At 34.7% G+C, this 26760-nt stretch overlaps 6 protein-coding genes and 1 long non-coding RNA gene across 12 annotated transcripts; 3 read left to right on the top strand and 4 right to left on the bottom strand.

The window, feature by feature from the left end:
* The first annotated feature begins 3284 nt into the window (after positions 1-3284).
* Positions 3285-7033, top strand: LOC103831047. Of its 3 annotated transcripts, none has more exons than XM_033274945.1 (8): positions 3285-3522; positions 3602-3703; positions 3771-3885; positions 4288-4403; positions 4545-4724; positions 4813-4955; positions 5086-5276; positions 6898-7033. In XM_033274945.1, exons 1-7 carry the CDS (start codon positions 3401-3403, stop codon positions 5265-5267), a joined length of 960 nt encoding a protein of 319 aa, XP_033130836.1. In that variant the 5' UTR covers positions 3285-3400; the 3' UTR covers positions 5268-5276; positions 6898-7033. The 3 variants fall into 3 exon arrangements, with proteins under 3 accessions (XP_033130836.1, XP_033130835.1, XP_009105142.1); XM_033274944.1 differs by having other exon boundaries at positions 5086-5279; positions 6902-7033; XM_009106894.3 differs by having other exon boundaries at positions 5086-5284; positions 6906-7033.
* Positions 7034-7316: 283 nt separating this feature from the next.
* Positions 7317-12686, bottom strand: LOC103831046. The gene is made up of 3 exons (XM_009106893.3): positions 12451-12686; positions 7904-7989; positions 7317-7686 (listed from the first exon to the last, which is right to left on the bottom strand). The coding sequence occupies exons 1-3, from the start codon at positions 12505-12507 to the stop codon at positions 7566-7568; spliced, it is 264 nt and encodes an 87-aa protein (XP_009105141.1). The 5' UTR covers positions 12508-12686; the 3' UTR covers positions 7317-7565.
* On the top strand, positions 12662-14056 carry LOC103831045 (protein CDI). Its single transcript, XM_009106892.3, has 2 exons — positions 12662-12874; positions 13119-14056. The coding sequence occupies exon 2, from the start codon at positions 13133-13135 to the stop codon at positions 13892-13894; it is 762 nt and encodes a 253-aa protein (XP_009105140.1). The 5' UTR covers positions 12662-12874; positions 13119-13132; the 3' UTR covers positions 13895-14056.
* Positions 13792-14722, bottom strand: LOC117126577. Its single transcript, XR_004449208.1, has 2 exons — positions 14458-14722; positions 13792-14427 (listed from the first exon to the last, which is right to left on the bottom strand). It is a non-coding gene; the product is annotated as an uncharacterized LOC117126577 (long non-coding RNA).
* LOC103831044 (protein DELETION OF SUV3 SUPPRESSOR 1(I)) lies at positions 14541-15404 on the top strand. Of its 2 annotated transcripts, XR_004449207.1 has the most exons (4): positions 14541-14642; positions 14729-14844; positions 15061-15293; positions 15325-15404. XR_004449207.1 is itself a non-coding variant. In XM_033274946.1 (3 exons), the coding sequence occupies exons 2-3, from the start codon at positions 14754-14756 to the stop codon at positions 15183-15185; spliced, it is 216 nt and encodes a 71-aa protein (XP_033130837.1). In that variant the 5' UTR covers positions 14554-14642; positions 14730-14753; the 3' UTR covers positions 15186-15350. The 2 variants fall into 2 exon arrangements, 1 of the variants encoding a protein (XP_033130837.1); XM_033274946.1 differs by having other exon boundaries at positions 14554-14642; positions 14730-14844; positions 15061-15350.
* Positions 15405-15761: 357 nt separating this feature from the next.
* Positions 15762-17998, bottom strand: LOC103831043 (YTH domain-containing protein ECT3). 3 transcript variants are annotated; one of them, XM_009106887.3, is made up of 7 exons: positions 17843-17998; positions 17591-17670; positions 17319-17504; positions 16758-17231; positions 16468-16680; positions 16236-16382; positions 15762-16164 (listed from the first exon to the last, which is right to left on the bottom strand). In XM_009106887.3, exons 1-7 carry the CDS (start codon positions 17868-17870, stop codon positions 16027-16029), a joined length of 1266 nt encoding a protein of 421 aa, XP_009105135.1. In that variant the 5' UTR covers positions 17871-17998; the 3' UTR covers positions 15762-16026. The 3 variants fall into 3 exon arrangements, with proteins under 3 accessions (XP_009105135.1, XP_009105137.1, XP_009105136.1); XM_009106889.3 differs by having other exon boundaries at positions 15762-16161; XM_009106888.3 differs by having other exon boundaries at positions 17319-17501; positions 17843-17997.
* A 3501-nt stretch (positions 17999-21499) lies between these two features.
* LOC103831483 (putative F-box/LRR-repeat protein At1g56400) lies at positions 21500-25790 on the bottom strand. Its single transcript, XM_009107363.2, has 2 exons — positions 24791-25790; positions 21500-21769 (listed from the first exon to the last, which is right to left on the bottom strand). Exons 1-2 carry the CDS (start codon positions 25742-25744, stop codon positions 21545-21547), a joined length of 1179 nt encoding a protein of 392 aa, XP_009105611.2. The 5' UTR covers positions 25745-25790; the 3' UTR covers positions 21500-21544.
* Positions 25791-26760: the final 970 nt, after the last annotated feature.

Below are 26760 nucleotides of genomic sequence, written 5' to 3'. Positions count from 1 at the left end.
ATTTAAAAAATACAACCTATTGATAAAAAATTCTAAAAGAAGACTAATCTATCAACAAAAATTCTTGTTATCCTAATTTATAAATCACAACCCCAAATGTACATTATCTCTCAATAAAATGAAAACTTTCCTAAAATAGATTTTTTTAGTATTTTATTTAAAAAATACAACCTATTGATAAAAAATTCTAAAAAAATACTCATCTATCAACAAAAATTCTTGTTATCTCAATTTCTAAATCACAACCCCAAATTTACAATATTTCCCAATGAAAATGAAAACTTTCCTAAAATAGATTTTTTGAGTATTTTATTTTAAAAATACAACATATTGATCAAAAAAATCTAAAAGAATACTCATCTATCAGCAAAAATTCTTGTTATCCTATTTCTAAATAACAACCCCAAATGTACAATATTTCTCAATAAAATGAAAACTTTCCTAAAATAGAATATTTGATAATTAAATCTTAAAAATACAACATATTGATCAAAAAATCTAAAAAAATACTCATAAGTCAACAAAAATTCTTGTTATCTCAATTTCTAAATCACAACCCCAAATTTACAATATTTCCCAATGAAAATGAAAACTTTCCTAAAATAGATTTTTTAGTATTTTATTTAAAAAATACAACCTATTGATAAAAAATTCTAAAAAAATACTCATCTATCAACAAAATTCTTGTTATCCTAATTTCTAAATCACAACCCCAAATGTACATTATTTCTCAATAAAAATGAAAACTTTCCTAAAATAGATTTTTGAGTATTTTATTTTAAAAATACAACATATTGATCAAAAAAATCTAAAAGAATACTCATCTATCAACAAAAATTCTTGTTATCCTATTTCTAAATAACAACCCCAAATGTATAATATTTCTCAATAAAATGAAAACTTTCCTAAAATAGAATATTTGAGAATTAAATCTTAAAAATACAACATATTGATCAAAAAATCTAAAAAAATACTCATCAGTCAAAAAAAATTCTTTTTATCTCAATTTCTAAATCACAACCCCAAATTTACAATATTTCCCAATGAAAATGAAAACTTTCCTAAATTAGATTTTTTGAGTATTTTATTTAAAAAATACAACCTATTGATAAAAAATTTTAAAAAAATACTCATCTATCAACAAAAATTATTGTTATCTCAAGTTCTAAATCACAACCCCCAAATTTACAATATTTCCCAATGAAAATGAAAACTTTCCTAAAATAGATTTTTTGAGTATTTTATTTAAGAAATACAACCTATTGATAAAAAATTCTAAAAGAATACTCATCTATCAACAAAAATTCTTGTTATCTCAATTTCTAAATCACAACCCCAAATTTACAATATTTCCCAATGAAAATGAAAACTTTCCTAAAATAGATTTTTGAGTATTTTATTTAAAAATACAACATATTGATAAAAAATTCTAAAAAAATACTCATCTATCAACAAAAATTCTTGTTATCGCAATTTTTAAATCACAACCTCAAATTTACAATATTTCCCAATGAAAATGAAAACTTTCCTAAAATAGATTTTTTAGTATTTTATTTAAAAAATACAACCTATTGATAAAAAATTCTAAAAAAATACTCATCTATCAACAAAAATTCTTGTTATCCTAATTTCTAAATCACAACCCCAAATGTACATTATTTCTCAATAAAAATGAAAACTTTCCTAAAATAGATTTTTTGAGTATTTTATTTTAAAAATACAACATATTGATCAAAAAAATCTAAAAGAATACTCATCTATCAACAAAAATTCTTGTTATCCTATTTCTAAATAACAACCCCAAATGTACAATATTTCTCAATAAAATGAAAACTTTCCTAAAATAGAATATTTGAGAATTAAATCTTAAAAATACAACATATTGATCAAAAAATCTAAAAAAATACTCATCAGTCAAAAAAAATTCTTGTTATCTCAATTTCTAAATCACAACCCCAAATTTACAATATTTCCCAATGAAAATGAAAACTTTCCTAAAATAGATTTTTTGAGTATTTTATTTAAAAAATACAACCTATTGATAAAAAATTTTAAAAAAATACTCATCTATCAAAAAAAATTATTGTTATCTCAAGTTCTAAATCACAACCCCCAAATTTACAATATTTCCCAATGAAAATGAAAACTTTCCTAAAATAGATTTTTTGAGTATTTTATTTAAGAAATACAACCTATTGATAAAAAATTCTAAAAAAATACTCATCTATCAACAAAAATTCTTGTTATCTCAATTTCTAAATCACAACCCCAAATTTACAATATTTCCCAATGAAAATGAAAACTTTTCTAAAATAGTTTTTTGAGTATTTTATTTAAAAAATACAACATATTGATAAAAAAATTCTAAAAAAATACTCATCTATCAACAAAAATTCTTTTTATCGCAATTTTTAAATCACAACCTCAAATTTACAATATTTCCCAATGAAAATGAAAACTTTCCTAAAATAGATTTTTTAGTATTTTATTTTAAAAATACAACATATTGATAAAAAATTCTAAAAAAATACTCATCTATCAACAAAAATTCTTGTTATCCTAATTTCTAAATCACAACCCCAAATGTACATTATTTCTCAATAAAAATGAAAACTTTCCTAAAATAGATTTTTTGAGTATTTTATTTTAAAAATACAACATATTGATCAAAAAAATCTAAAAGAATACTCATCTATCAACAAAAATTCTTGTTATCTCAATTTCTAAATAACAACCCCAAATTTACAATATTTCCCAATGAAAATGAAAACTTTCCTAAAATAGAATATTTGAGAATTAAATCTTAAAAATACAACATATTGATCAAAAAATCTAAAAAAATACTCATCAGTCAAAAAAAATTCTTGTTATCTCAATCTCTATATCACAACCCCAAATTTACAATATTTCCCAATGAAAATGAAAACTTTCCTAAAATAGATTTTTTGAGTATTTTATTTAAAAAATACAACCTATTGATAAAAAATTCTAAAAAAATACTCATCTATCAACAAAAATTCTTGTTATCTCAATTTCTAAATCACAACCCCAAATTTACAATATTTCCCAATGAAAATGAAAACTTTCCTAAAATAGATTTTTTTTAGTATTTTATTTAAAAAATACAACCACTAATGATGTTCTCAGAATTTTTTTTGTTATTTTAAAACTATGTGAGAGACTTTTTGTAGTATCCTACCACTAATGATGTTCTTATTGTGATGAAATGAGATTTGAATTTTAACAAGGTAATTAGAATTGTTAGAAAAAAAAATGCTCAAATTTTTTTTTTTTTTGAAACACAAGGGGTCAAACATAATATCTAATCAAATGTGTTTACTTTCTTTATCTTACTTTCAAAGCGTTCTTATTTCCCCCAAGGAAAAAAAAAAAAAAAAGGATGTGGGCTGAGATCATCTGTGGTCTCCTAATCTACAAGTTCGTCCGCCGTTTCTTCAAAGACGACGAGATTTCCGATGAAACCTCCTCCGATTCCACTGCTCTCTTCTCCGTCGCTCACAGGTAACCCTTCTCTTTTAACCCACTTTGCTGATTCCCTTCATTGGTTCTTGATTATATTGGTTACAACTGAGTTTTGCAGACTTGAGAAGCTTTATGGTGGAAAAGCTTATGTAGGGCTTCGTATTCCAGATGCAGACACTTCTTCTAGACAGGACATCGACCTTGTCCTCCTCACTAAAGGGTAACTTCTTCTTCTCTCCCTCTTTTATCTCTCTGTGATATGTGTTGACTTCATATGTTTGTTTTAGACAAGTTGTGGTGATCCGTGTCAAGACTCTATCTGGGATTGTTACGGTAGCCAGCGATGGAAGCTGGGTTTGTGAAGCTGGGAAGCATCATACAACTCAGACTTACCCTGATCCTGTACGTCTGTGCAATGATTACAAAGACTATGTTTGTTGTTGCTTTAGTAGATTATTATGAAATTAGCTTAGTGCTGATAAAACTGTTGCTTCTTGTCTCCTGAACCCTCTTTACACATTCATAGACAAGATTATATGTTTGAATTGAATGTTTAAGAAATCGCTAGCCGCCGTTAGGCTCTATGGCATTTAGGCGCTTTATATAAGATCATTGATTATCCGCGGCGCCTAGACCGATTTTTGAAAAAAGTGTTTCAGGTCCCATTTGCCGACTAGGCGGACATCTAGATGCTGCCTATACCGATTTTTAGAACACTTGATTATATGCAAGAGCAAAGCTGACCTGCATTAGGCATCCATTTATGCAACTTTGTTTTTGACTAATATCTTTATATTTTCTCAGCTGGTTGAAGTCAAGAAACAAGCTTCAGTTCTAGAATCATATCTTGAACAAAGAGGGGTTACTTTGCTAGAAGAAAACCTGTCTTGCAAAGTTGTAATTCCCAATCCAAATTTTCGGTATGTGTTGTTTATCTTTGCGACCTTCAGTATTTACATGTTTTCTGACCCTTTTGAACTGTGTGGGCGTGTGACTATTTTACCCCCTAAATATAATATTCTTTGGTTTTCTAGTGATGCAAAAACTTGTGTTTATTTCAGTACAATGCATGCGTTTCCGAGTGAGGTAATTACATACGAAGAGTGGAAACATCTGAAACCAGTATCAAGAAAAACACTTTCTGGTTGGGTGAAAGGTGCATTGTGGACAGGCAAAGAGATGCAGGAATCTTCGCATCAAAAACTTAACTTCATCCTTGGCACTGCACCAATGTGGGATAGGTCAGAAAGAGAGATTTGGTTCTCCGGAATAAGTTAATTCTGGTCGGAGAGTTTTTTTTTTTTTTTTAAAGGTTTGATTGTGATGCAGGGTGGAGCTTAAAAGTAGCAAGATTGTGTTAGGAGAGTTCCTTGAGTTCAAAGGAAAGCAGGAAGATACTTTGGCTCTGAAACAGATCAAGAGATCTAAAGTTGACCGTATCTCTATTCAGCAAACAAGCATGCTTGGATTCGGTAATTTTCTCTTTCTTTAGATTTCAAAACAAATTTCATTATCTTCTTCTATTTGCTTCTATGTTTTTTTACATTTTTAAAATCTGGATTTTTCTTAATGTTTTCTTTTTCTAAAAATTCGTGTTTGCAGCTCCGTCGAGGTTGCAGGTTCGTTATTCGTATAGGGACTACAGAAGTGAAGGCAGTTCAAGATCAGAGTCGAAGGAAGTGACTGTAAGGTCGAGCACCGAGGTTTTGTTCCAGCCACGAGACTCCACAAAGATTAAGAAATTCAAGCTCTCGTCCCTCATCTCCATTTCACTAAGTGCCTAACTATTCCATGTGGAAGATGTAGGTCTGAATGAATGTATTATTATGTGTAAACAGAGTAATATATACACAATACACAGAGAGAATTATGGTAAGAAGTTATGAGAATTGATACACACATAATATCAGAATATATCTTTCCATACACCCCCTCAAGATGGAGGAGGTGAGGTGACTCCAATCTTGCTTCGTAGCTCTTGAAAGCGTGTTCTGGACAGAGGCTTAGTGAGGCCATCAGCTAGCTGATCTCTAGTTGAGACATGAGCAACTCGAAGAAGATCAGTCTGAACTTGACCACGAACAAAGTGAAAATCAATGGCTATATGTTTCATCCTTGAATGAAAAACTGGATTGGCTGAGAGATATGTGGCACCAATATTATCACAGTATATAGTGGGACACTGTGGAAGAAGAACACCCAGTTCCGTGAGGAGGGAGCACACCCATCTCAGCTCAGCTGCTGCATTTGCGACTGCACGATATTCCGCTTCCGTAGAGGATCTAGAGACACCTTGTTGCTTCTTCGATGACCAGGACAGAGGCTGATTACCAAGATAGACAACATATGCATTAGTAGAAACATAATCATCTGTATCTCCTGCCCAATCTGCATCAGAGAAGGCGTGAAGCTGTGGGTGTGCCTGTTTCTGAAGAAAAATACCATGTGTTGACGTGCCAGACAAGTATCTCAAGACTCTCTTGGCTGCTTGCCAATGATCCTCAGTCGGCTTATGCATAAATTGAGAGAGACGATTCACCGCATACGAGATATCAGGTCTTGTCAACGAGAGATATTGCAAGCTCCCAATCACCATCCTATATTCCTTCGGATCAGCCAGAGGAGCACCTGAGTGTAAGCTTAGCTTAGGAGAGGAGGGAAGCGGAGTAGCAACAGTCTTAGCATCTGTCATCTTGGTCCTGAGAAGAAGATCCAGTATATATTTCCTCTGCATCAGATGAAGACCAGTAGCGGTACGTGTTGCTTCAATACCAAGAAAGTAACTGAGCTGACCAAGATCTTTTATAGAGAACCGGTTAGCTAGGCTGTCAATAATATGTTGTACCAACACCTGATTGGTTCCAGTTACTAACATATCATCAACGTAGACTAATAAATAGACCCAGTCACCGTTACGCTTGTAGATGAAGAGAGAAGCATCACTTTGTGAATTGACAAAGCCTGCAGAGAGAAGATAGTTTCGTAATTCAACATACCAAGCCCTCGGTGCCTGTTTGAGACCGTAGATAGCTTTCCGAAGTCTACAGACGTGATTTGGTTTGTCAGGATCCACAAACCCCGGAGGCTGACACATGTATACTTCTTCAGTGAGATTCCCTTGGAGAAATGCGTTGTTCACATCCAGTTGACGTACCGGCCAATCTCTGTTAACAGCAATGCCAAGAACAGTACGGATAGTCGAAGAGAAAAAAAAAATAGAGCGGCCAAGAGAAAGGAAATTTTAGGTTTTTAGAGTATCGATGGCTCTGATACCATGTGGAAGATGTAGGTCTGAATGAATGTATTATTATGTGTAAACAGAGTAATATATACACAATACACAGAGAGAATTATGGTAAGAAGTTATGAGAATTGATACACACATAATATCAGAATATATCTTTCCATATTCCATTAGAAAGACAGCAGAGAAAAGTTGTTTACACATATAATTACATCTGAATTGAGTTTGTTAATAAGAGATATAACAACCTGTTTATGGAAAATATATTTTTCTGGTTTATTGTTATTACTTAAAGTTTTACACCAATCTTTCATGCCAAAGAAGCTGCACTGCTTTAAAAGTACAGTACACTAGCCTCATCTCATCAGTCTTAGAAACAGTGGACTAAGTGAGGAACAATCAAACTGATCTCAAATCCTTACCTAAATTGTACTTGATGTCTGGATTCATCATAAAGACCAAAAAGAAAAGAATTTCCCCAAACCTACATTGTTTTTGTTTGTGTTTTAATTCTCACTTTAATAAACACCTAAAAAGGCAAATTTCACTTAGTTGTTTAATCCTTCATTGGAAAATTATCACAATTGAGAAAGAAACTGTTTCAATCATTGTGAAGATCAAAAGTACTCTGACACACAACAAAACTCATCGAAGCAAGCTTCAAGCTAAACAATTCACTCGGGCTGTGTACAACCCTGAAGGTGGTCCAAAGACAGTAACCACGCATATATCACAAGCCAATTATTTCATTCCACGAGGTGAACAGTGAACACTATGGTACATGAGATTATTTACATAATGTTTATAGAAATTTAAAGCACAGGCATAATGAAAAAGTTCAGTCGTCATATGAAATGTGAGGGCTGGTGACACATCCAGGTGCATTAGGATCCTCTGCACCGCAGCAATCGTAGAACTTGGCTGCATATGGTGGATCTTCTGGTCCCAATTCATAGTACCTTCATTTGTCAATACCATCTTAATCAGGACAAGTTAATACTCCAATAAAGACAACATAACTCATATTTATCTTACTTATAATAATAAACACACAAAGAATCAGATTAATACCCATTTGACCCTAATGATGAAATCAGTGTAACTAATTCTTCAAGCTGTTTTGGGATTTAAAAATTTCCATCAAACAAAGCGGATTTAGGTTTTCTGAGGAGTAACCTTTTCTGGTCATCGTGGCGACGACAAACGAAGAAGGAAGGATGAAAACGGCAAGAGGAAGCGTTGTTCGAGGAGTCTCTGTAGCTGTAAGTCTGAATGTTTCTGTTGATTTACTGAACATAATTACATGAGTATATAACGATCATCTTGTTACAGAGATCGTGGAGATATTCCTATAGACTAGGAGCTGAATACAAATGAATAAGAATATTCTATGGATATTCTTTCACCCTCCCTCAGTCGAATCGGTAGGTGAACGGACGGTTAGACTGGAGCGAAACTCCAAGAACAGTGATGAAGGGAGTCCTTTGGTGAAGATATCCGCGTACTGCGAAGAGGACGGAACGTGCAGTACCTTTACTTGTCCGAGAGCCACTTTTTCTCTGACAAAATGAATATCGAGTTCCACATGCTTGGTCCGCTGATGCTTTACAGGGTTGGCGGACAGATATACTGAACTGATGTTGTCGCAGAAGATCAGAGTTGCCTTGGAAACCGGTTGATGAAGCTCAAGAAGCAAGTTTCTGATCCAGCATGTTTCTGCGACTGTGTTTGCGACACCTCTGTATTCGGCCTCGGCACTTGATCGTGATACTGTGTCTTGACGTTTCGATGACCACGATATCAAGTTGTTACCTCGGTAAACACAGTAGCCTGAAGTGGAGCGGCGAGTGTCTGGACATCCGGCCCAGTCAGCATCGGAGTAAGCTGTCAATGAAGAGTTTTGCGATCGGTACATCTGCAAGCCATGGTCCTTTGTCCCTTGCACATATCTGATAATCCGTTTCAGAGCAGTGAGATGTGCTTGGCGTGGATCATGCATGAAGAGACATACTTGTTGAACTGCATAGGTAATGTCTGGCCGTGTGAAGGTCAGATATTGAAGTGCTCCTGCTAGGCTTCTGTATGCTGTTGGATTGCTTACACGTTCCCCACCTTCAGCTGATAACTTTGCATTGACGTCTGCTGGAGTTGAGATTGGTTTGCAATCGGACATGCCTGCTCTCTCAATGATGTCCGTTGCATATTGACGCTGAGACAAGAAAAGACCGGCTTTGTTGTGATCGACTTTGATACCGAGAAAGTAGCTTAATGTCCCCATATCTGACATTGGAAACTCTGTTTTGAGACTGTCTGTGATCCGCTGGATCAAAGCGGGGCTGGAACCTGTTAAGATTATGTCGTCTACATATAAAAGTAAGTATGCAAGATCCCTTTTATTTTTGTAAACGAAAAGAGAGGCATCGGATTTTGATGTTAGAAAACCAAGTCGATGTAAGTATTGACTCATTCTGGCATTCCAGGCTCTTGGAGCCTGCTTGAGGCCATATAATGCTTTCTCCAGCTTGCATACATAGTGGGGTTTTGTCTTATCAACAAAGCCTGGAGGCTGATGCATGTAGATATCTTCTTCGATTGTACCATGGAGGAAGGCGTTCTTTACGTCCAGTTGCCTTATCGACCATCCATGATTTAAAGCGATATCCAGAACAGACCTTATTGTCGCCGGCTTGACAACAGGGCTGAAAGTCTCAGCATAGTCGACGCCCTCCTCCTGTGTCTTGCCATTAGCCACCAGCCGCGATTTGTGACGAGTTGGAGTTCCATCTGCATCAAACTTGTGCTTGTACAACCACATTGAATTAATAATGTTAGCACCTTTAGGCCTTGGAACCAGCCTCCATGTCTTATTTTTAATTTGAGCATCGTACTCTTCAAACATTGATGGTTTCCAATTTGGATCTAACAAAGCTTTTTGATGAGTTGTAGGAATTCGAGAAACTGAAGAGCTGTAAAGGCTAAAAATCTTTTTAGGTTTAACGATGCCAGACTGACCTCGAGTAGTCATTCGCTGGACAGGAGCAGGAGCTGTTGGTAATGCAACAGGAGCAAGAGGTTGTGTTTCAGAGGCAGTGGGCGCTACTGGGGAATTTGTACCAGCAACAGGAATAGTTTGTGACTGCAGGATTGATTGAAACATCGGTGAAGTATAGTCAGAACCATCCAGGAAGTTGTACGAATTGGATGGAGAGGATTGTTTCTGAGCAGCCGGAAAGGTCGTCTCGTCAAAGATGACATGACGAGAGATTATGATTCGGTTTGTCCTGAGATCAAGACACCGATAGCCTCTGTGATTTGATGGATATCCTAGAAACAGACAAGGTGTCGATCTAGGAGAGAGTTTGTGAAGATTTGAGTGGTTTAGGTTTGGAAAACATAGGCAACCGAACACACGCAAACTGTCGTATGTCGGGGGATGACCAAACAGAATGGAGTAAGGTGTTTTACGTTCTGTTGCAGAAGAAGGAAGGATATTTGTGTTGTGGGCTGCAACATGAAGAGCTTCAACCCAATATGCTGGTGACATCTGGGCCTGAAAAAGAAGGCAACGAATAGAGTTATTGATGGTTCTTATCATCCTCTCGGCTTTACCGTTTTGTTGCGAGGTATGAGGACAAGAGAACCGAAAAACAATCCCATTTTCAGAAAAATGTTTTTGAAATTGAGAATTGTTGTACTCCCCTCCATTATCACATTGAAGTGATTTAATTGTTTTTCCATGTTGTTTCTGAACATAAGAAGAGAAGTGTAAGAATTTAGAGAACGTTTCACTCTTCTGTCGCATAGGGTAAACCCAAAGATAATGTGAGAAATCATCTAGAAACAGCACATAATAACGAATACCACTAAGACTAGGAATGGGTGAAGTCCAGAGGTCAGAGTGAATCAGTTCAAACGGCTGAGAGCTTTTATTAAGAGATTTCGAAAATGAGAGTTTGAGATGTTTACCCAATTGGCAAGCATTGCAAAATTGCAAGCTTTCCTTATTACAATTGATAGAACAAGAAGAAACAAGAGAGCGTATAGCCTCATTATTTGCGTGTGAAAGACGCTTATGCCATAAAGTAGGCGAAACAGCAACAAGAGCAGTGTGAGCTTGATGGAGAGGCGATGGAAGGGAGTAAAGATCGCCTGAGCTGTTACTGCGGAGAATGGTTTTCCGTGTCTGAAGGTCCTTCACAGAAAAACCAAATGGATCAAATTCGACAGAGCACCAGTTATCTTTTGTAAAACGACGGACAGATATAAGATTTTTAACAATTTCAGGTGCGACCAGAACATTTTGGAGGTGTAAAGGTCTGGACTTAGTAGGAACAGAAGTGTTTCCGGAACAGTGTATAGGAATTTTAGATCCATTACCAACAACGATTGAGTTTCCGGTGCGCAAGTTAACAACAGACTGGAGGTTACCTGGTGATGATGAGATGTGAGATGAGGCACCCGAGTCCATATACCAGTTTGATGTAGGTTCCGCCAAGCTCATGGTACTGAACATATCCTGAAAGTCTCGGGTCGGCTGAACCATGTGAGCTTCTTGTTGTTGAGGTGTTGATGGTCGCGTCTGGAACATGCCGTGAGAAGCAGGTGCAGAGGGGTAAGCCATCCATGGTGGAGTAGGGTATTGCTGCCAATTGTTGTAGGCTCCATTCCAGTATTGTTGCGGACCATTCCAAGACATGTACTGAGGTCTGTTGTAGCCGTAGTTGTTCCTGCCTCGACCTCTGTTACCGCGTCTGTTACCTCTGTTGTTTCTTCCCTGATTGCGTGGTTGAGTGTCAGTTTTAGCATCACGGTGTGTTGTGATCAGAACCGTTGAAGACGACGAAGTGTCAGTGTGGCTAGCTGACGTCTTGGTAGTCTTTTTCAGTCGAGTCTCCTCTAGCTCCAGCATATTGCGAGCCTCCTCGAAACTTGGGAAAGGTTTCTGATGTTTGATGACGTTTATGATATGGTCAAACTTCTCATTGAGACCATTTAGTAAATACATTACTAGCGTCTTGTCACTGACTGGAGCGTCGACATTCTCCAAGAGATCAGCGATGGATTTCAGTTCCTGAGAGTATTTCTGAATCGTCTGATCTCCAATCTCCTTGGTGCGAAGATCATTATCAAGCTGAATCGCCCGAGATTCTTTGTTGTTGCGGAACTGGTTTTCAATCCGAAGCCAAATGTCCCTGGCTGTTCCTCCTGTTTTGAAGGATGATTTGAAAAGCGGCGGGGCCAACGTTCCGTAGATCCAAAGTTTCACCAGTCCATCGCGCTTCAGCCATGGGGTATCATCGTCTCCGGTAGGAGTAGAGGAACCGTCAATATGCCCCAATAGGTCGAACGTGAGGCAGTGGGTTTGGAACAATTCCCTCCAAGCGTCGTAATTGAAAACGTCTAAATCTAGCACAATAGGAATGTGCGTTTTTATGTTTGTTACTCCAAAAGCTCGCTCAACTTGCGCAACTTGTGCCATTGCAGACGAGACAGTGGTGAGATAACAAACGTGAGAAAGGAAAAAGAAATTCGAACAGAGGAGAAGGATCAAAAAGAGCTATGCTCTGATACCATGTGAGTCTGAATGTTTCTGTTGATTTACTGAACATAATTACATGAGTATATAACGATCATCTTGTTACAGAGATCGTGGAGATATTCCTATAGACTAGGAGCTGAATACAAATGAATAAGAATATTCTATGGATATTCTTTCAGTAGCTTCCCTTGCACCTCTGGCACAACTTCTCCATCTCCTTCGTCGTTTTCTCCATCTCCATTCTCGATCAACAACTCTCGCTCAATTCTAATGTTCTTTTTTTTTGGTCTACAACTCAAATAGACCCGGACCCGGACCCGGTTCGGTTAGATTTAGAAATTTCGGTTTATTCGGGGTTTTGTTTTACACCGACACCGCCCGGGTCAACCCGAGTCATCTCTCATTTATAATTAGTTAAATTTATACTCAAGAGTCAAGATTCATCACCTCCTCTCCTTCTTCGTCGCTCCAAATCTATGGTTTCCTAATTTAGTCCAATTAAAAGAAAGAAACATAATAATTCTCAAAACGAAAACAGAGAAAAATCCGTTGTTGGATTCCTTTTGCTCTCTCCAAGCATTAACACCTCGAAACTCATCATTCTCTCGGTACATTGTTTCCTTCCTCAATCACTGCAATTTCATTATTGATCTCTTGAATCATCACGTTTCTTGAATACTGAGTTTCTCATAGTTCTGCTTCGTCACGATTCTGATTTTTGTTTTTTTGGTGAAAATGCTTAACGTAATGATATAGATCCAACAATTTCACGATTCAGTTTTTTTCTTCCCGCAAAATTCTTAGCGTATTGATATAACAGATCTTAACTTCGCGAATGAAATCTAACCGCAGATCCAAACAAGGCAATGACAATGAGCAACGGATCCAACGGTTCAACCGAGAACAAACCATTCAGGATCTTCGTCGGTTACGATCCGCGCGAAGACCTCGCGTACCAAGTCTGCCGCCACTCCATCACCAAGCGATCTTCAATCCCCGTATCAATCACTCCCATCGTCCAATCAGATCTCAGAAAGGCCGGCCTCTACTGGCGCGAAAGAAACCCCCTCGAGAGCACCGAGTTCTCCTTCACCCGCTTCCTCACCCCTCACCTCTCCAACTACCAAGGCTGGGCCATGTTCGTCGACTGCGACTTCCTCTACCTCGCCGACATCAAACAGCTCGTCGATCTCATCGACGACAGATACGCGATCATGTGCGTTCAGCACGATTACACTCCCAAAGAGACGACCAAGATGGACGGCGCGGTGCAGACCGTGTACCCGAGGAAGAACTGGTCCTCGATGGTGCTTTACAACTGCGGACACCCGAAGAACAAGGCCCTGGATCCGGAGACTGTGAATACTCAGACGGGTGCTTTTCTCCATAGGTTTCAGTGGCTGGAGGATGAGGAGATTGGGTCTGTTCCTTTTGTGTGGAATTTTCTTGAAGGGCATAACTGTGTTGTTGAGGGCGATCCCAGTACGAAGCCTAAGGCTGTGCATTATACTAGGGGTGGGCCTTGGTTTGATGCTTGGAAGGATTGCGAGTTTGCTGATCTCTGGCTCGGTGAGATGGATGAGTACGTCAAAGAGAAGAACAAGAAAGAGGCTGGAATCGCGAATTAGTTTTCGAGCCGCAGTGATCACTGATCACTCTGCATTTTTTATTTTCTTATTAAATCACTCGCAACACTAATGCCAATATTGAGGCCATATGGAACAATAACATACGTTTGTTTGTTTAATGATATTTTATTTGTAATTGAATGAAGCACCTTATTTTTATAATTGACCTTCGGTAGCATTTCTTATAATTGGTTTATCATAATCATTAGCTCAACATATTTGAAACAAGATTGATCAACAATTTTCAATTGCTACCAAACCTTCGGAGGAAGTTTGTGGTCTTCTTATCAATTTTGTATAATTTGGCCGTTACAAGTGATTATTTGAACTTGGTTATGTTGAACTTATATCAAATGTTGTTCTTACATAAGTAAAACAGGAAAAGAAAACTTTCAACGAACTGGAACTGTTGGTCTAGTGGTAAAAGAGTGTCAAAGTAGACACTCCTATTCAATTCTCATTGTGAAAAAAATTATTTACATTATTTGGGTTCCAACAAAGAAATAAAACCATGTTTTTAGCAAAAAAAACTTCTACAGCTGAAAAATATAAATACAGATCACCCTTGTAAGAACTAAGAACCACTAACTAATAGGCTTATCTTTTAAAGCCCATTTCTCAACTGCCCCGTAATAGGCCCGATCCACGAAACTCGGTTGCTTTTAACTTGTCTAATATATACACAGTCCATCGTTGGTAATCGGGGAGAGAACAAAATCGGCTTCGTTAATCTAAAAGCTCTAGAGAGGTTAGGGTTCCTTTCCTTGCACGCTCCTTCCTACTTTGGGTGAATTTTACTTGTGAAAACTTATCAACTTTTGCGCGTGATTATAGTTCTCAGGCTTGACGATCTGTAACCATGGCGGCAGAGCAGAAGGCGACGACTGAAGAAGTAAAGATGGATCTGTTCGAGGACGACGATGAGTTCGAGGAGTTTGAAATTAACGAAGGTGACATTTCTTTCTTAATTAGCTTTTAATTCTTCGATTTTGGCTTCTGGATAATCAGATTCAGCTTCTACTTATAAAGCAAAACTATATTGTATGTGTAGATCTGATGTGTAGTGTATGGTAGTTGTAATATGGAATGGATCTTCAGGTTTCTTAAGCTATGGTTCTTTGCTTCTATCTAAGGATCTTTTTGTATATATATATATGTTTGAGCAGATTGGGTTGAGAAAGAGGAAGTGAAGGAAGTTGGTCAGCAGTGGGAAGATGACTGGGACGATGATGATGTTAATGACGACTTCTCGCTTCAGTTGAGGAAGGAACTTGAGTCTGATAAGAAATGAATGAGCAGCTCTCAAGATTAAGATTGTTATTTGAATTGCATCCTTTGTTTTTATTGTTGCTTCTACTTTACCTCTTTGCACATTTTTACTCTTGGATGCGAATTCCCTATCTTTTAAGATGATGAATCTTATGAGCTAAATAGATGTTTTGTGTTTTACGTGGCATCGTTATGGATTCTCGGTTTTACTCTTTCCATTACTGACATGACATTTTGGTTTTCTCCTTTACATTTTGATTTTACCATGTAGGGTTGTTTCTAGCTGTTTTGTGTTCTTGTCTAGGCAATCAGTTTGCTTTTGAGGTGTGAGCAGTCTCTAGAGATTTTAGTTCTTGCAGGTGATTTTCGGATAGACTGGGAGCTTTCTTGAGAGTCATAAACCTTAATCCTTTGCTTAATAGTGCAAGTTCTTTGGATGGCATTTTAGAATCATGGTGACAACTCAAATCTCTCTCAGGTTGGTTAGGAGTCTCTAGCTAATTATCGTTTAGGTTCTAGTGTAAACCACAGGCTTAAAGTTCTGGCTCTGATGTTCTGACTTGTTGTAATCACACCCCAACATGAGTTTGTAATGTGTGTTTCAAAATAAAATCCAGATGACAAAAAAAAGTGTACTTGAAGAGAAGCTTAACACTAGAATCGAAAAGATTCATAACGGAATAAAGGAAAATAACCAACAGACTTTGAAATCACTTTTTATCTTCTACTTCAACAGCCAAACATAAAACATGTCTTGTGGGTTTTTACTCAAAACTTCTAAGAAAGAGTGTGAGCAAATTTGGTGGGAGAAAACGGACAAAAAACCACCCAAGGTAAAGTAAGCAAGCAGCTTGCTGCAGCATTCAGCATGCGCTAGCAACTTCTGCAACGCCGTTTTGTGATATCTCTTCAACTACTTCTGGTATCATACTACTAGTCTCTTTGGTTTCCTTAGGCTCTTCTTTTGGTGTGGCCTTTTTGTCACTGGCAGCCAAAGCCTGCTGAAAGATAAACAATCTCCATCAGATATTATCTAAGACAAGGCACAACATAAGAGTTTTATTTCTTTAACCTGTTTCTTATACTCCTGGTGCTTCTTTTTCCCCTCTTTGATTATCTTTTCACGACTCTCGTAGAAGACAAAATCATCCAGTATGCATGTCTTGCTCTCATGTTCCTTGAAAATCTTGATTACTTTGACCCCTTGCTCAATCTTTACCTGCACACATTTACAATCCACAGAGCCCAAATTAAAAAAAATTCTAACATTCACATGAAGTAGAAAAGGACCAGAAGACACTGACCTCCTGTGTATCACGGCTATTAGTAACAGGCTTGTTCTCATTATTCTCGAGAGTGATATGCCTCAAGGAACTATTAGGGATATCTTTAACGATGTGCCACTTAACAGGGAAGCAACCAACCCACTTGTCCTGCTGCCAATACTCCACAGTCTGGTTGAAATCAACTGGTCCTACCATCTCCGCTAAACCAACAAACTGCCCACTTGTGTTTACCTGTAAACAAAATCATTCATTTAATCAGATCGGAACAAACAAATCAAAATCCAAAGTCATTTGCCATATTCACTTACAGAGAAGATGAGAAAAACAGGGCATGACTTGTCTTTAGCTTCATTATAAGCAGCATTAAGCTTCTTGTTACCATTAGGAGTGCTGGACCACACATTATACTTGATGCTCTTGTGAACATCGTCTTCACTGTACGATTTGATCACAAAGAGCTTCGCATTGGAGTAGTAGCTATCAGAGAAATCTTCCTTGTTGTATTCCTTTGAATCTGGAACAGAAACATCTTTAAGAGTTTCAGGCTGGCCAGACTTGAAGCCCTTGGCTCTTGGTCCTCTGTTCAGCTCGTTTAACCACTCGGCATTCTCTTTCCCATAAAGCCCGTAACCCTTTGTCTTGTATCCATTGTTGAACGAGTACCAGTTTGGAGTATACTTGTAAGTGCCGTAACCATAAGTGTCATATCCATAGCCACTCATGTAACTGTAAGGTCCGTACATTGAGTACATGCTGTCCATGTATCCACCACCAGATCGTCCCTGATGTCAATAAGAAAAAATCCAAAATCATGAACCAATAAAAAAAATAATAAAGTTGGTTATTATGGAGACAGGTCAAGAAGATACCAGGTAGGGAGTGTTGTTGGTGGTCTTTCCAGAAGGATAGGTCATGTCATAACCATATCTCGGGTACTGATAGGCTTGAGGATAGTAGTAGCTACCGTAAGAGCCTTTTTGAGCAGAGTAGTTGTTGTAACCAAGTTTCTTCTTGGTTGAGAAGCCGTTGTTACTGTTTCCGCCATACACATCCTGCTGCAAATATGAAATGGGATTATTACCATTTTGTCCCTAAAATCTAAAATCAACTCTGAGAGAGAGAGATGAATGAATGAATATACCTTATTATTCCCAGTGTTGTCAGTGACTTTAGCCATGGTTTCTTGATCAATTGACAGACTCTGCAGCAAATCTGCAGCTTCTGATATTACAAAAAAAAAAGTAATGAAGGAATAACAATCAAAAACATCAGATCTACTCTAGAATCAACAGAGAGTGAAGAAAATGGCTCTTTCACACAAGTAAAGCCTCTGAAAATGAAAATTTCTAATATTAATGGCGAGAAGCTATGATATTAACGTAAGAAAGGATACGATCGGAAGGAGAAATGGAAGTAGCCATGGCTGTCTCTGCTTTGTATCTGCGGCGGAAACTTGGAAGTGAAGAGGAAACAGCAAAAACCCTAGCAAAATTTGCGGCTCGTGTTTATTATGTTTTCACTTTTTATAAGGGCAATTGTCAATAATAGCATCTTTTGAAGTTTATGTCACAAAAATAGCATTAGAAAGAGAAAGTCACAAAAATGACATTCATTAAAGGGTAAAATATCCTTAATACCATTGGTTTAAAATTAAATAAACAAACAAAAATAAATAAAAATAAACAAAATAAAAATAAAAAAATGAAAAAAAGAAATTTTTTTTATAGTTTCAGATTCGAAATTTTTATAATTTTTTTTTTGAAATACTTTTTTTCAAATTTTTTTTTTATTTTTTTTAAAATTTTCATTTTATAATTTAAAAATACTTTTTGAAACTGTTTTTAAAATTTTAATTTTTATTTTATTATTTATTTTTTTATAAAATTTTAAACCCTAATTCCAAAACCTCACCCCCCTTAACTCTAAACCCTAAGGTTTGGATTAATTAATCCAAGGGGTATAAGTGTATATTTACCTCTTTAATGAAACATATTTTTGTGACTTTGAGTCTTGAGTGCTACTTTGGGAACAAAAACTTGGTTTGGTGCTATCCTAGTCATTTTCTCTTTTTATAATGACCGCTTTATTTTCCATTTCTTTTAACGCCTGCAACTAAACCGAACCGAAATAAATAGCGGTTCAATCACGAGTCTATGCTTTTTCATTTTTAACATTTATTTTATTTATAAATTTATTATTACATAAAATAAAGAGATAATTGAAAATTGCACTGTCTATTTTTTTTGTTGAAATTATGTGTTGAAATTAGGTATGTGTGCAAATCATCAGTACTATTAATTAAAACAGAAGTAATATTTATCTACTTGCAAAGAGTCTATATAGGACCATTACATTTATTTAATACTAGGTGATTAGCACGGGTATAAATATTTATAAAATAAGTATACTATAATAACTGATTTTTATTTATTTTTAATTTTATAATAATTTATAATTTGTATGAATAATTTATATTAATAATATTATATTACTTTAATCAGACCTATGATTTTAGATATGTTATATCTAATTGTTTTTATAGTCGATTTTATTATCGTTTGAGTATATTATGTTGCATCTATTTCTCTGAATTTAACTATAATATTTTTTTAATATATTAAAATTATGATTAATTTTCTTATTTGCATTTACGTTGGTTGTTGTATTAAATATGTAAATATATTTGAGAAAGATTATGTATAATTTAAGATATATTGTGCTTAGAATAAATATAAAGTAAACTAAAGTGTCTGATTCCAAATTACGTAAATTAATATAACAATAATATTCTACAGTCTCATGCATATATATAAATTTTTCAAAAGAAGTAAATTATAACAGTTTATGTTACTTAATTATTTTATGTAAAGAAAATAGATAGATATATAAAAATTATTTCTATTACTTTGAAAATATATATATTTTTGTATTGTTTAAAATTATGTTTAGAATTACTTCTTTTTCTAATATCAAGATTATGTGTGTGAATATTGTCTTATGAAATCACATTATATGCAAAAATATATTTTTATCTAAGAAAATATAGACATAAATAAATATTCTATTAATTCAAAAGTATAGTTTATGTTATTTAAAAATCTCTATAATATTATTTGAGAAGTCAGTTTCATACGTGTCACGCTCACATTAACTTTCACGGTGGTTGATTACTATGATACTCTTAATGAATCAAATATATTTAATTATCATTATTAAATATTATTTTATTTTATTTTTCCTTTTTATTTAGGTTTCCTTTTTTCAAATAACCTATCAAATAAAGATATTTTATAAATCTAAAAAACAAAAATATCTTTTATATATAGTGTAATTCATAATAAGGAAAGTTCACAAAATAATCTTCATTTTTAAAGTAAAAAACAATCTTCCTTTTTAAAATTTAATCTTAAAAATATAATATATATTTTAAAAGTATTAAGCATTTTATTTAATGAATAAAATTTAATATAATCTTTGTTTTTTTATGTTCCCTTTTATATTTTTCAAATAAAATATATGATAAAGACAATCTCTATAATATTATTTGAGAAATCAGTTTCTTATGTGTCGCGCTCACGTTAACTCTCGCGATGGTTGATTACACTGATATCCTTAATGAATTAAAAATATTACATTTAAATAGTATTATTGAATTTTTTTTATTTAGTTTCCTTTTTCAAATTTTCCAAATAACATGTATAATAAAGAGGAAACATTTATAAATTTTAAAACATTTATATTATATAAACATTTTTCATAACAAGAACACCTGTACATTATCAATTTAACTAAGCCAAAGATGCACCAAAAGGAAATAAAAAATAAAAGAAGCAAAACCACAAGTTTTAACTAGAAATTGTAATCGTGTTTTTGCAAATACATCTACGTAGTACACATTCCTTGTATTAAACAAAACCAAAATTGAATATGAACTAAAATGAAGTTAAGCAGGAAACAATAACCAAATCTTTAAAAGAAATCAAAGTTTTTCTTTGGTTCATAGAGATGACCAAGTCTTCATTTTTTCTAAGGCTATTATTCATAAAACAAATAAACCGAAACAAACTTAAACGGATTCAAACAAGAACATCCATTCTTGAAGTTATTAAACCAGACTCGAAAACATAAATAAACAGCAAAATAAACCCGGTAGTGAAGTCTTGAATAGATCACCTCTTCAAGAATTGTGCACAACAACTTGAAGATGGTTTGCACTTCGCTGCAACATTTCAGATTTGGCATGCGCAAACACCTTTCGACCGTTGTCCAAATCAAACGGCATGTATAGCTCAACTCTTTCCAGACGCTCACATCCAGATCTAATAAAAAACTTCACTATGTGCAGCTCCTTTGCGCCACCAATGAAGTTCTTCATTATAACTGCTTTTAGAGTTTCTCTCTGGCACTCATATGATATGTTTTGCATCCAGTATGTCTGTGGATCGATGCCAGCATATGATGAAGCCATCTGGGAAATATGAAATCATTGTCGCATGGTTTAATAACATGAAGAGATCCATATATATATATATATATAATTTATTTATTTATTGTAACATATAATTCATTTTTGAGGGTATATAATTGAGAAAAAGACTAGGATAGCACCAAACCAAGTTTATGTTCCCAAAGTAGCACTCAAGGTTCAAAGTCACAAAAATAGGTTTCATTAAAGAGGTAAATATACACTTATACCCTTTGGGTTAATTAATCCAAACCTTAGGGTTTAGAGTTAAGGGGTGGGGTTTTGGAATTAGGGTTTAAAATTTTATAAAAAAAATATTAAAATAAAAAATAAAAATTTTAAAAACAGTTTTAAAAAGTATTTTTAAATTATAAAAAAAAATTTTGAAAAAAAAAAAAAAAATAAATTTCGAAAAAAAAAATTATAAAAATTTCGAATCTGAAAACATATAATCTGAAACTATAAAAAAATAATCTTTTTTCATTTTTTTTTAATTTTTATTTTATTTATTTTTATTTATTTTTGTTTGTTTATTTAATTTTAAACTAATGGTATTAGGGATATTTTACCCTTTAATGAATGTCATTTTTGTGACTTTCTCCTTCTAGTGCTATTTTTGAGACATAAACTTCAAAAGATGCTATTATTGACAATTGCCCTGTATAATTTTATATTAAGAAAACTTACCGCAATGGGGCTTGGAGGAAGCAAATCTATAGTGAGTGTTTCCAAGTTTGGGCAGTTCATGAGAAGAAGCCTAATTCCATTGAACTCTCTCGGATGCAATTCCGTCTTCAGCACTAAATGTTTTGTTTCCATCGGGTGAAGCAAATGTGGATGCGATCTTGGAATCATCTTACATAAGAAATTTTTTTCACTAGGTCAATATTTTATTCTAAAAATTCAATGTATACAATACTTTAACGCTAAACTTTTAGGGTATAGCTTCACTGAGAAATTACTTTAATTAACATTACTAGGAGTTGGTCCGCCCTACGGGCGGATGAGTTTACATTAAAACTATTTTCTATTAAAATATATTTTAATTTTATAAAATATTTGAAATTATACTTTATACTGAAAATAATAAATGTAATATGTTTTTTCCAAAAATAAATATGTTTTTGTTCTAAAATTATTGTAAATTTTATTAAATTTTGTTGATTTGAGTTGAAAAAACTATTAACAAATTTATTTTGTTAGAGAACTAAAAATTATAAAATTAAAAGTTTAATGAAAATGCAATGATTTCTATTGTGCTCGATGCCAGCTAGAAAACAGAGCCGTAAGATTCAAATACCCAATCAGATGGAGAATCAGACTTTACCAATGCCATACTTAAAATTAAACAAAATTATCACGGAAATAATTGTTGCATGCTTATATATTCGAGACTGAAGATTGATCTAATATAATAGTACATTAAGTACAAAGTTACATAAGAAAATTAAAGATACAATACATGTTCAGATGCTTTACAATTGTGGAAAGATGTAGACTTGTTAGCTCTTTACATGTTCAAAGCATATCACTTATGCACCACTCCCATTTGTACCTTCTCGTTTTGAACAGCATGTGCGCAAGCTTACACCCATAACTTTCTTCAGTCCATTAACTTAGCTCCAACGGCGTTGTGACTTCTGATGCGACTGAACCCAAGTATAAGGCTCCCGTAAGAAGGCACATAATCATTCTTCGACACTCTAGAACCGAACTCCAAACCAGGAAACACAGTCTTGTGACTCTTTTGTATTCCGAGGAACTCCGCCCTAGGTCTTCTGGTGGAGTGCTCATGCCTGGCACAGTCTCTCTATGGTTACAACTTCTCAACCTAAGCTGTTTCACCATTGCCATCCTCAGGTTCTGCTATCTTGCCGGGATAGTTGTTATTACATATTGTAGCTGACTCCTTAACATCGTTGCATTGAATTTCTCTGCAATATTTTTCTGGTGGATCTTCTGAACTGAGCACCTAGGCAGCTCTTCAACAGGATCCTCATTGTCAGAGTGAGACCAAACACAAGCTCCTGATATTAACATCAATGTGGAAATTCTATCAGATATGAAACTTCTTTTGTCTAAATGACCACGACTGATGTCTTTGATATTGAACGACCATCCCATTTGTCTCTATGTTTGCCGAGATATAGAGTTTGAGGCTTCAATAAAGTAAAAACAAAAGAACCCATTTAACAGAGATGCCATAGAAGTCTAAAATAGAACCATGATAATTAGAAAAGCTTTATGAAAAAGTGAAATATTTTTTTCATAAAGTGATATTGTGGGAGGAGCAAGAAATACCTTTGACGCCTCATCATGTTAACCCATTTCCATGATATCTTCAAGCAGGAATTGAGCAAGATCCACCTCTTTCCGGTTTTCCCCAACTTTGAGGTCTCTTTTTCCATCTGCAGAACATTAAACTTTAGTTAGCATTAACCCAAACCACAGCTAGAAAATTCAACTTAAAAAGAAATATATGAAAGCTATTTCTGCTTATTCACAAAAGAACAAACCTTTTAACCTCACTTTCATTACACAATCTCAGTTTGAGACAGGGTCAAACTTAATATGCTATGTCAGCCCAGCTGTAAATATACACCAATAGTCAAGCTATTAACACAGAGAAAATAAATCAGTAAAATATATAATGGTCCCTTAATACCTTTCTCGTTGAGCATTGCAGTCTCTATAACTGCTTGCTGGTGTTGAATCCTTCGAGACCACCTTGGAGAGCTTATCCTCGTAATATCAGAGATCCATCGTTGGTTTGCATCAAGACCATCGTTTGTTTGCATCAAGACTCAATCTGAAGAAATCTTCTACTGAAACCTGGTAATCAGGATGTCATAGCACACCTCCTGAGGCGTTATGCGGGATGAGTTGGGGGAGAGGAAGAGAGTCGACAAAGGATTGAAACAGCGCTTAGGGTTAGGGAGGATGAGTGATTTTTAGATTTCAGAGAAACGGGATCGAGACGGCGATATAATCCGATCCGTATCAAGAGCGGCTCAGGATTGGACTGCGAGATGGTTTACATGGGCTGCAAAGGTAACTTAACTTTTTTATTTCAAGCCCAATCCACGATGACCTGGCAAATTGATTGGTGGATAATATTTTTGCCCATGTGGCACCCCTTAGAAGCTCCAAAAATAGCCCATTTTATATAGTAGGATGGAAAGAAATATTGTCTCCTATGTAATGCAAAATATAGGCCTTGCTTTTTTTTCTTTTTTTTTTGTCACGAACAAAAGGCCTTGCTTGTTTTATAGATTCTAAAACATATTTGGGTTTTAGGTTTTCAAAAACACTTTTTAAACTATTCAAGATTCAGATTCTGGTTTTAGTTTTTTCTAAAACACTTTATTAGCCAACCAAATTTTTAATAAATAGATTTCCTAAAATTTAGGAAAAGTAGTTTCAATTTTGTTTGATCATTTAAGAACAAAAACCAAAAATCAACTAATGTGAGATTTTAATTAAAAACGATTTTTTTTGTTTTATAGGAATTGTTACTTTTAAAAATATATAAAAAGTATAGAAAATATCAAAAAAAAATTAACAAAACTATTTTCTATTTAGAAGAAAAAATCTCATTGGTTTTTTTTTTGCTCAAAATATATTTCTGCAAAACTCTCAATACTATATTTCGCAAACACTGAGACAACACACACACTGAACCTAATAGATTTCACGAACTACTAAAATCTAATATGTTTATACAACATCTAAATATTTAACATAATTTCTTTTCACTCGGTACAATTACTACCACATGGCAAAAGTATTCAAAAATTTCAAAGAACCTTGAATTTAAAATGAACCTACACTGAATGACTTAATATGTGAAAATGTAATGTAAATCTAAAAACATACCTTGAGTAGAAACGGACAGACCGTTAAGGTCGTAGCAGATCGACCACCATTATCAAGGAGATTATTAAGAAGATGACAAAGCATTCCTCCTTCTGCGGTGTTCGGATCGTTTGATTCATCTTTGTTATTGTCCAACACCCGGAAATCAAATTCAACTTCGCTTATGATGGTATTCATTTTATCAAACTCGAAGCGTAAAATATCTCCCGAGTACTTGAGTATGTCAACTCTAGGGAGGTCAAAGGTGCAGTTAAGGAAAAAGTCACAGTTTTTGATTGCAACTTCTCTCATATCCCCTGATACCAATTCAAAATCAAGCCCCCAGCACTCGTTCATACTTAAACTCTCAATCCTTGAAGTCTTTAGCAAAGGCTCAGGATTCTTCAGTTCCATCCAGCCGAAAGAGACGCTTTTGAGCTTCCCTAGGTTTGATAGTTTTGCGGGGTCGAAGTCCATGCAAGCGGCAACTTTCAACGACTCGAGACTCGTTAGATCATAGACACTTTGTGGGATTTCGACAACCAAATCTTGATTGTTTACATCATGAAAGTTTCTCCACGCCTGGTTTGAGAAATCAAGAACCAAGTTCTTGACCTTTTTTCTGACCGCGAACGCTATCAGGGACTCGATCAGATCCAAGTAAGTCTTCGGATACGAGACAGAGATCTCGAACGTATCGATGGGATGGTCATGGATTCTAGCGACCCAACAACACACGTAATCAACGAATACAATCCTACCCAAAGCATTTCTTATGGGATTTGCGTCGACAGAAGGGCTCAAGAAGTCGGTTTCCTTGAAAGAAACATTCCTTGTCTCAAGATAGACAGATCTCCACCGCTTGGAGAGGGCACATGTTTGAACACATTCCTTGAAAGATAAGCATGAAATGATGAGGACCAAAAGAACATCTGGTAGATTTGATATTCTGTCTGCTTGATCACTCGAATCCATTATGGTAATCAAGAGAAAGTGGAGAATTTTGAAAGAAAAGCTAGAGGTGTTTGCAGATTTGTATCTGATATGTTAGATGCTGCAGAGAGTGCTTATATATACACTCTTGATAGGGTTGCATGATAGGATTCTGTGAATCTAGTCATGATCTGAGAGGTGTCTCCAGAACAAACTTCTATAAGTCGTATATTTTGAATATGGAAACCTACCTTTGACCTCCTGAGTGGACAACCATTTGCATGACCTGAAACTATAGATTTTCAATTCTAGTTTTTCATAAATCTTTTCTTATTATTATTTTTTCATAAATCAGTGAAAATTATTAATTAAATAAACTTTTTAACTACGAACCCTTAAGTAAACTTTGGCATTACTAGAACACCTAGAATAATTTTGAGGTTTTATCACAATTAATGCAGTCTGCTCGAAGGATTGAAAACTAAGATGAAACAGAAAATAATTAAGTATATTAAGTCATGTAATAATGTAATAGCAAGTATCCAGTAACATTAAGGGGATGTTATTCAAATAGTGATTTAAAATCAATTATTAATGTTTTGTAATCTATCAAAAAAAAAATTAAAATACTTTGAGTTGATGGATTCTAAAATCTCTGCAATATGCATTGAATTTTGAGTTCAATCATTTATTCATGAGACTCCATAAAAAATGATTTTGAAATCAATCTAAAATACAAAAAAATTTAAATTCTTAAAAGTTGAATAACACTAGATTTCAAAGACTGGATTTAAATCATTCATTGAATAACACTAGATTTTAATATTGAATTTATAATTATCATTTGAATAACAGTGGATTATCTTTAGATTTAAAATTTATTAAAATACATGATTAATAACACCACTTTGATATTTCTTGTTAATTCCTTCTTTTTACAATTATTTTAAACTATAACATTTAAGGTTTCTGATTTATCTATAAACCGACTAACTTGAAATTTCCGCTTATGCTCCAAGCGAATGAAAATCTCAAATACATTTTTAAAACAGTTCTGT

Source organism: Brassica rapa, chromosome A07, assembly GCF_000309985.2.
Source record: "Brassica rapa cultivar Chiifu-401-42 chromosome A07, CAAS_Brap_v3.01, whole genome shotgun sequence".
NCBI lineage: Eukaryota > Viridiplantae > Streptophyta > Magnoliopsida > Brassicales > Brassicaceae > Brassica > Brassica rapa.
Note: the sequence above shows the minus strand (reverse complement) of the source record. Positions and strands in the feature narration are given on the sequence as shown.

What these genes read in the sequence shown, in the direction of transcription:
- LOC103831046 (XM_009106893.3), bottom strand. Translation starts at nt 12,507, where the DNA reads ATGGAGATGGAGAAAACGACGAAGGAGATGGAGAAGTTGTGCCAGAGG. An exon ending in TGTGCCAGAGGTGCAAGGGA is followed by an intron (nt 7,990 to 12,450) that starts AGCTACTGAAAG and finishes ATTCAGACTTAC; the next exon opens with AGCTACAGAGACTCCTCGAA. An exon ending in CGCCACGATGACCAGAAAAG is followed by an intron (nt 7,687 to 7,903) that starts GTTACTCCTCAG and finishes TGACAAATGAAG; the next exon opens with GTACTATGAATTGGGACCAG.
- LOC103831483 (XM_009107363.2), bottom strand. Translation starts at nt 25,744, where the DNA reads ATGGATTCGAGTGATCAAGCAGACAGAATATCAAATCTACCAGATGTT. An exon ending in TCTGTCCGTTTCTACTCAAG is followed by an intron (nt 21,770 to 24,790) that starts GTATGTTTTTAG and finishes TTCTTATGTAAG; the next exon opens with ATGATTCCAAGATCGCATCC.
- LOC103831045 (XM_009106892.3), top strand. Translation starts at nt 13,133, where the DNA reads ATGACAATGAGCAACGGATCCAACGGTTCAACCGAGAACAAACCATTC.
- LOC103831043 (XM_009106887.3), bottom strand. Translation starts at nt 17,870, where the DNA reads ATGGCTACTTCCATTTCTCCTTCCGATC. An exon ending in ACAACACTGGGAATAATAAG is followed by an intron (nt 17,505 to 17,590) that starts GTATATTCATTC and finishes TCATATTTGCAG; the next exon opens with CAGGATGTGTATGGCGGAAA. An exon ending in ACCAGGAGTATAAGAAACAG is followed by an intron (nt 16,165 to 16,235) that starts GTTAAAGAAATA and finishes TTTATCTTTCAG; the next exon opens with CAGGCTTTGGCTGCCAGTGA.
- LOC103831044 (XM_033274946.1), top strand. Translation starts at nt 14,754, where the DNA reads ATGGCGGCAGAGCAGAAGGCGACGACTGAAGAAGTAAAGATGGATCTG. An exon ending in GGAGTTTGAAATTAACGAAG is followed by an intron (nt 14,845 to 15,060) that starts GTGACATTTCTT and finishes ATGTTTGAGCAG; the next exon opens with ATTGGGTTGAGAAAGAGGAA.
- LOC103831047 (XM_033274945.1), top strand. Translation starts at nt 3,401, where the DNA reads ATGTGGGCTGAGATCATCTGTGGTCTCCTAATCTACAAGTTCGTCCGC. An exon ending in CTCAGACTTACCCTGATCCT is followed by an intron (nt 3,886 to 4,287) that starts GTACGTCTGTGC and finishes ATATTTTCTCAG; the next exon opens with CTGGTTGAAGTCAAGAAACA. An exon ending in ATTCCCAATCCAAATTTTCG is followed by an intron (nt 4,404 to 4,544) that starts GTATGTGTTGTT and finishes TGTTTATTTCAG; the next exon opens with TACAATGCATGCGTTTCCGA.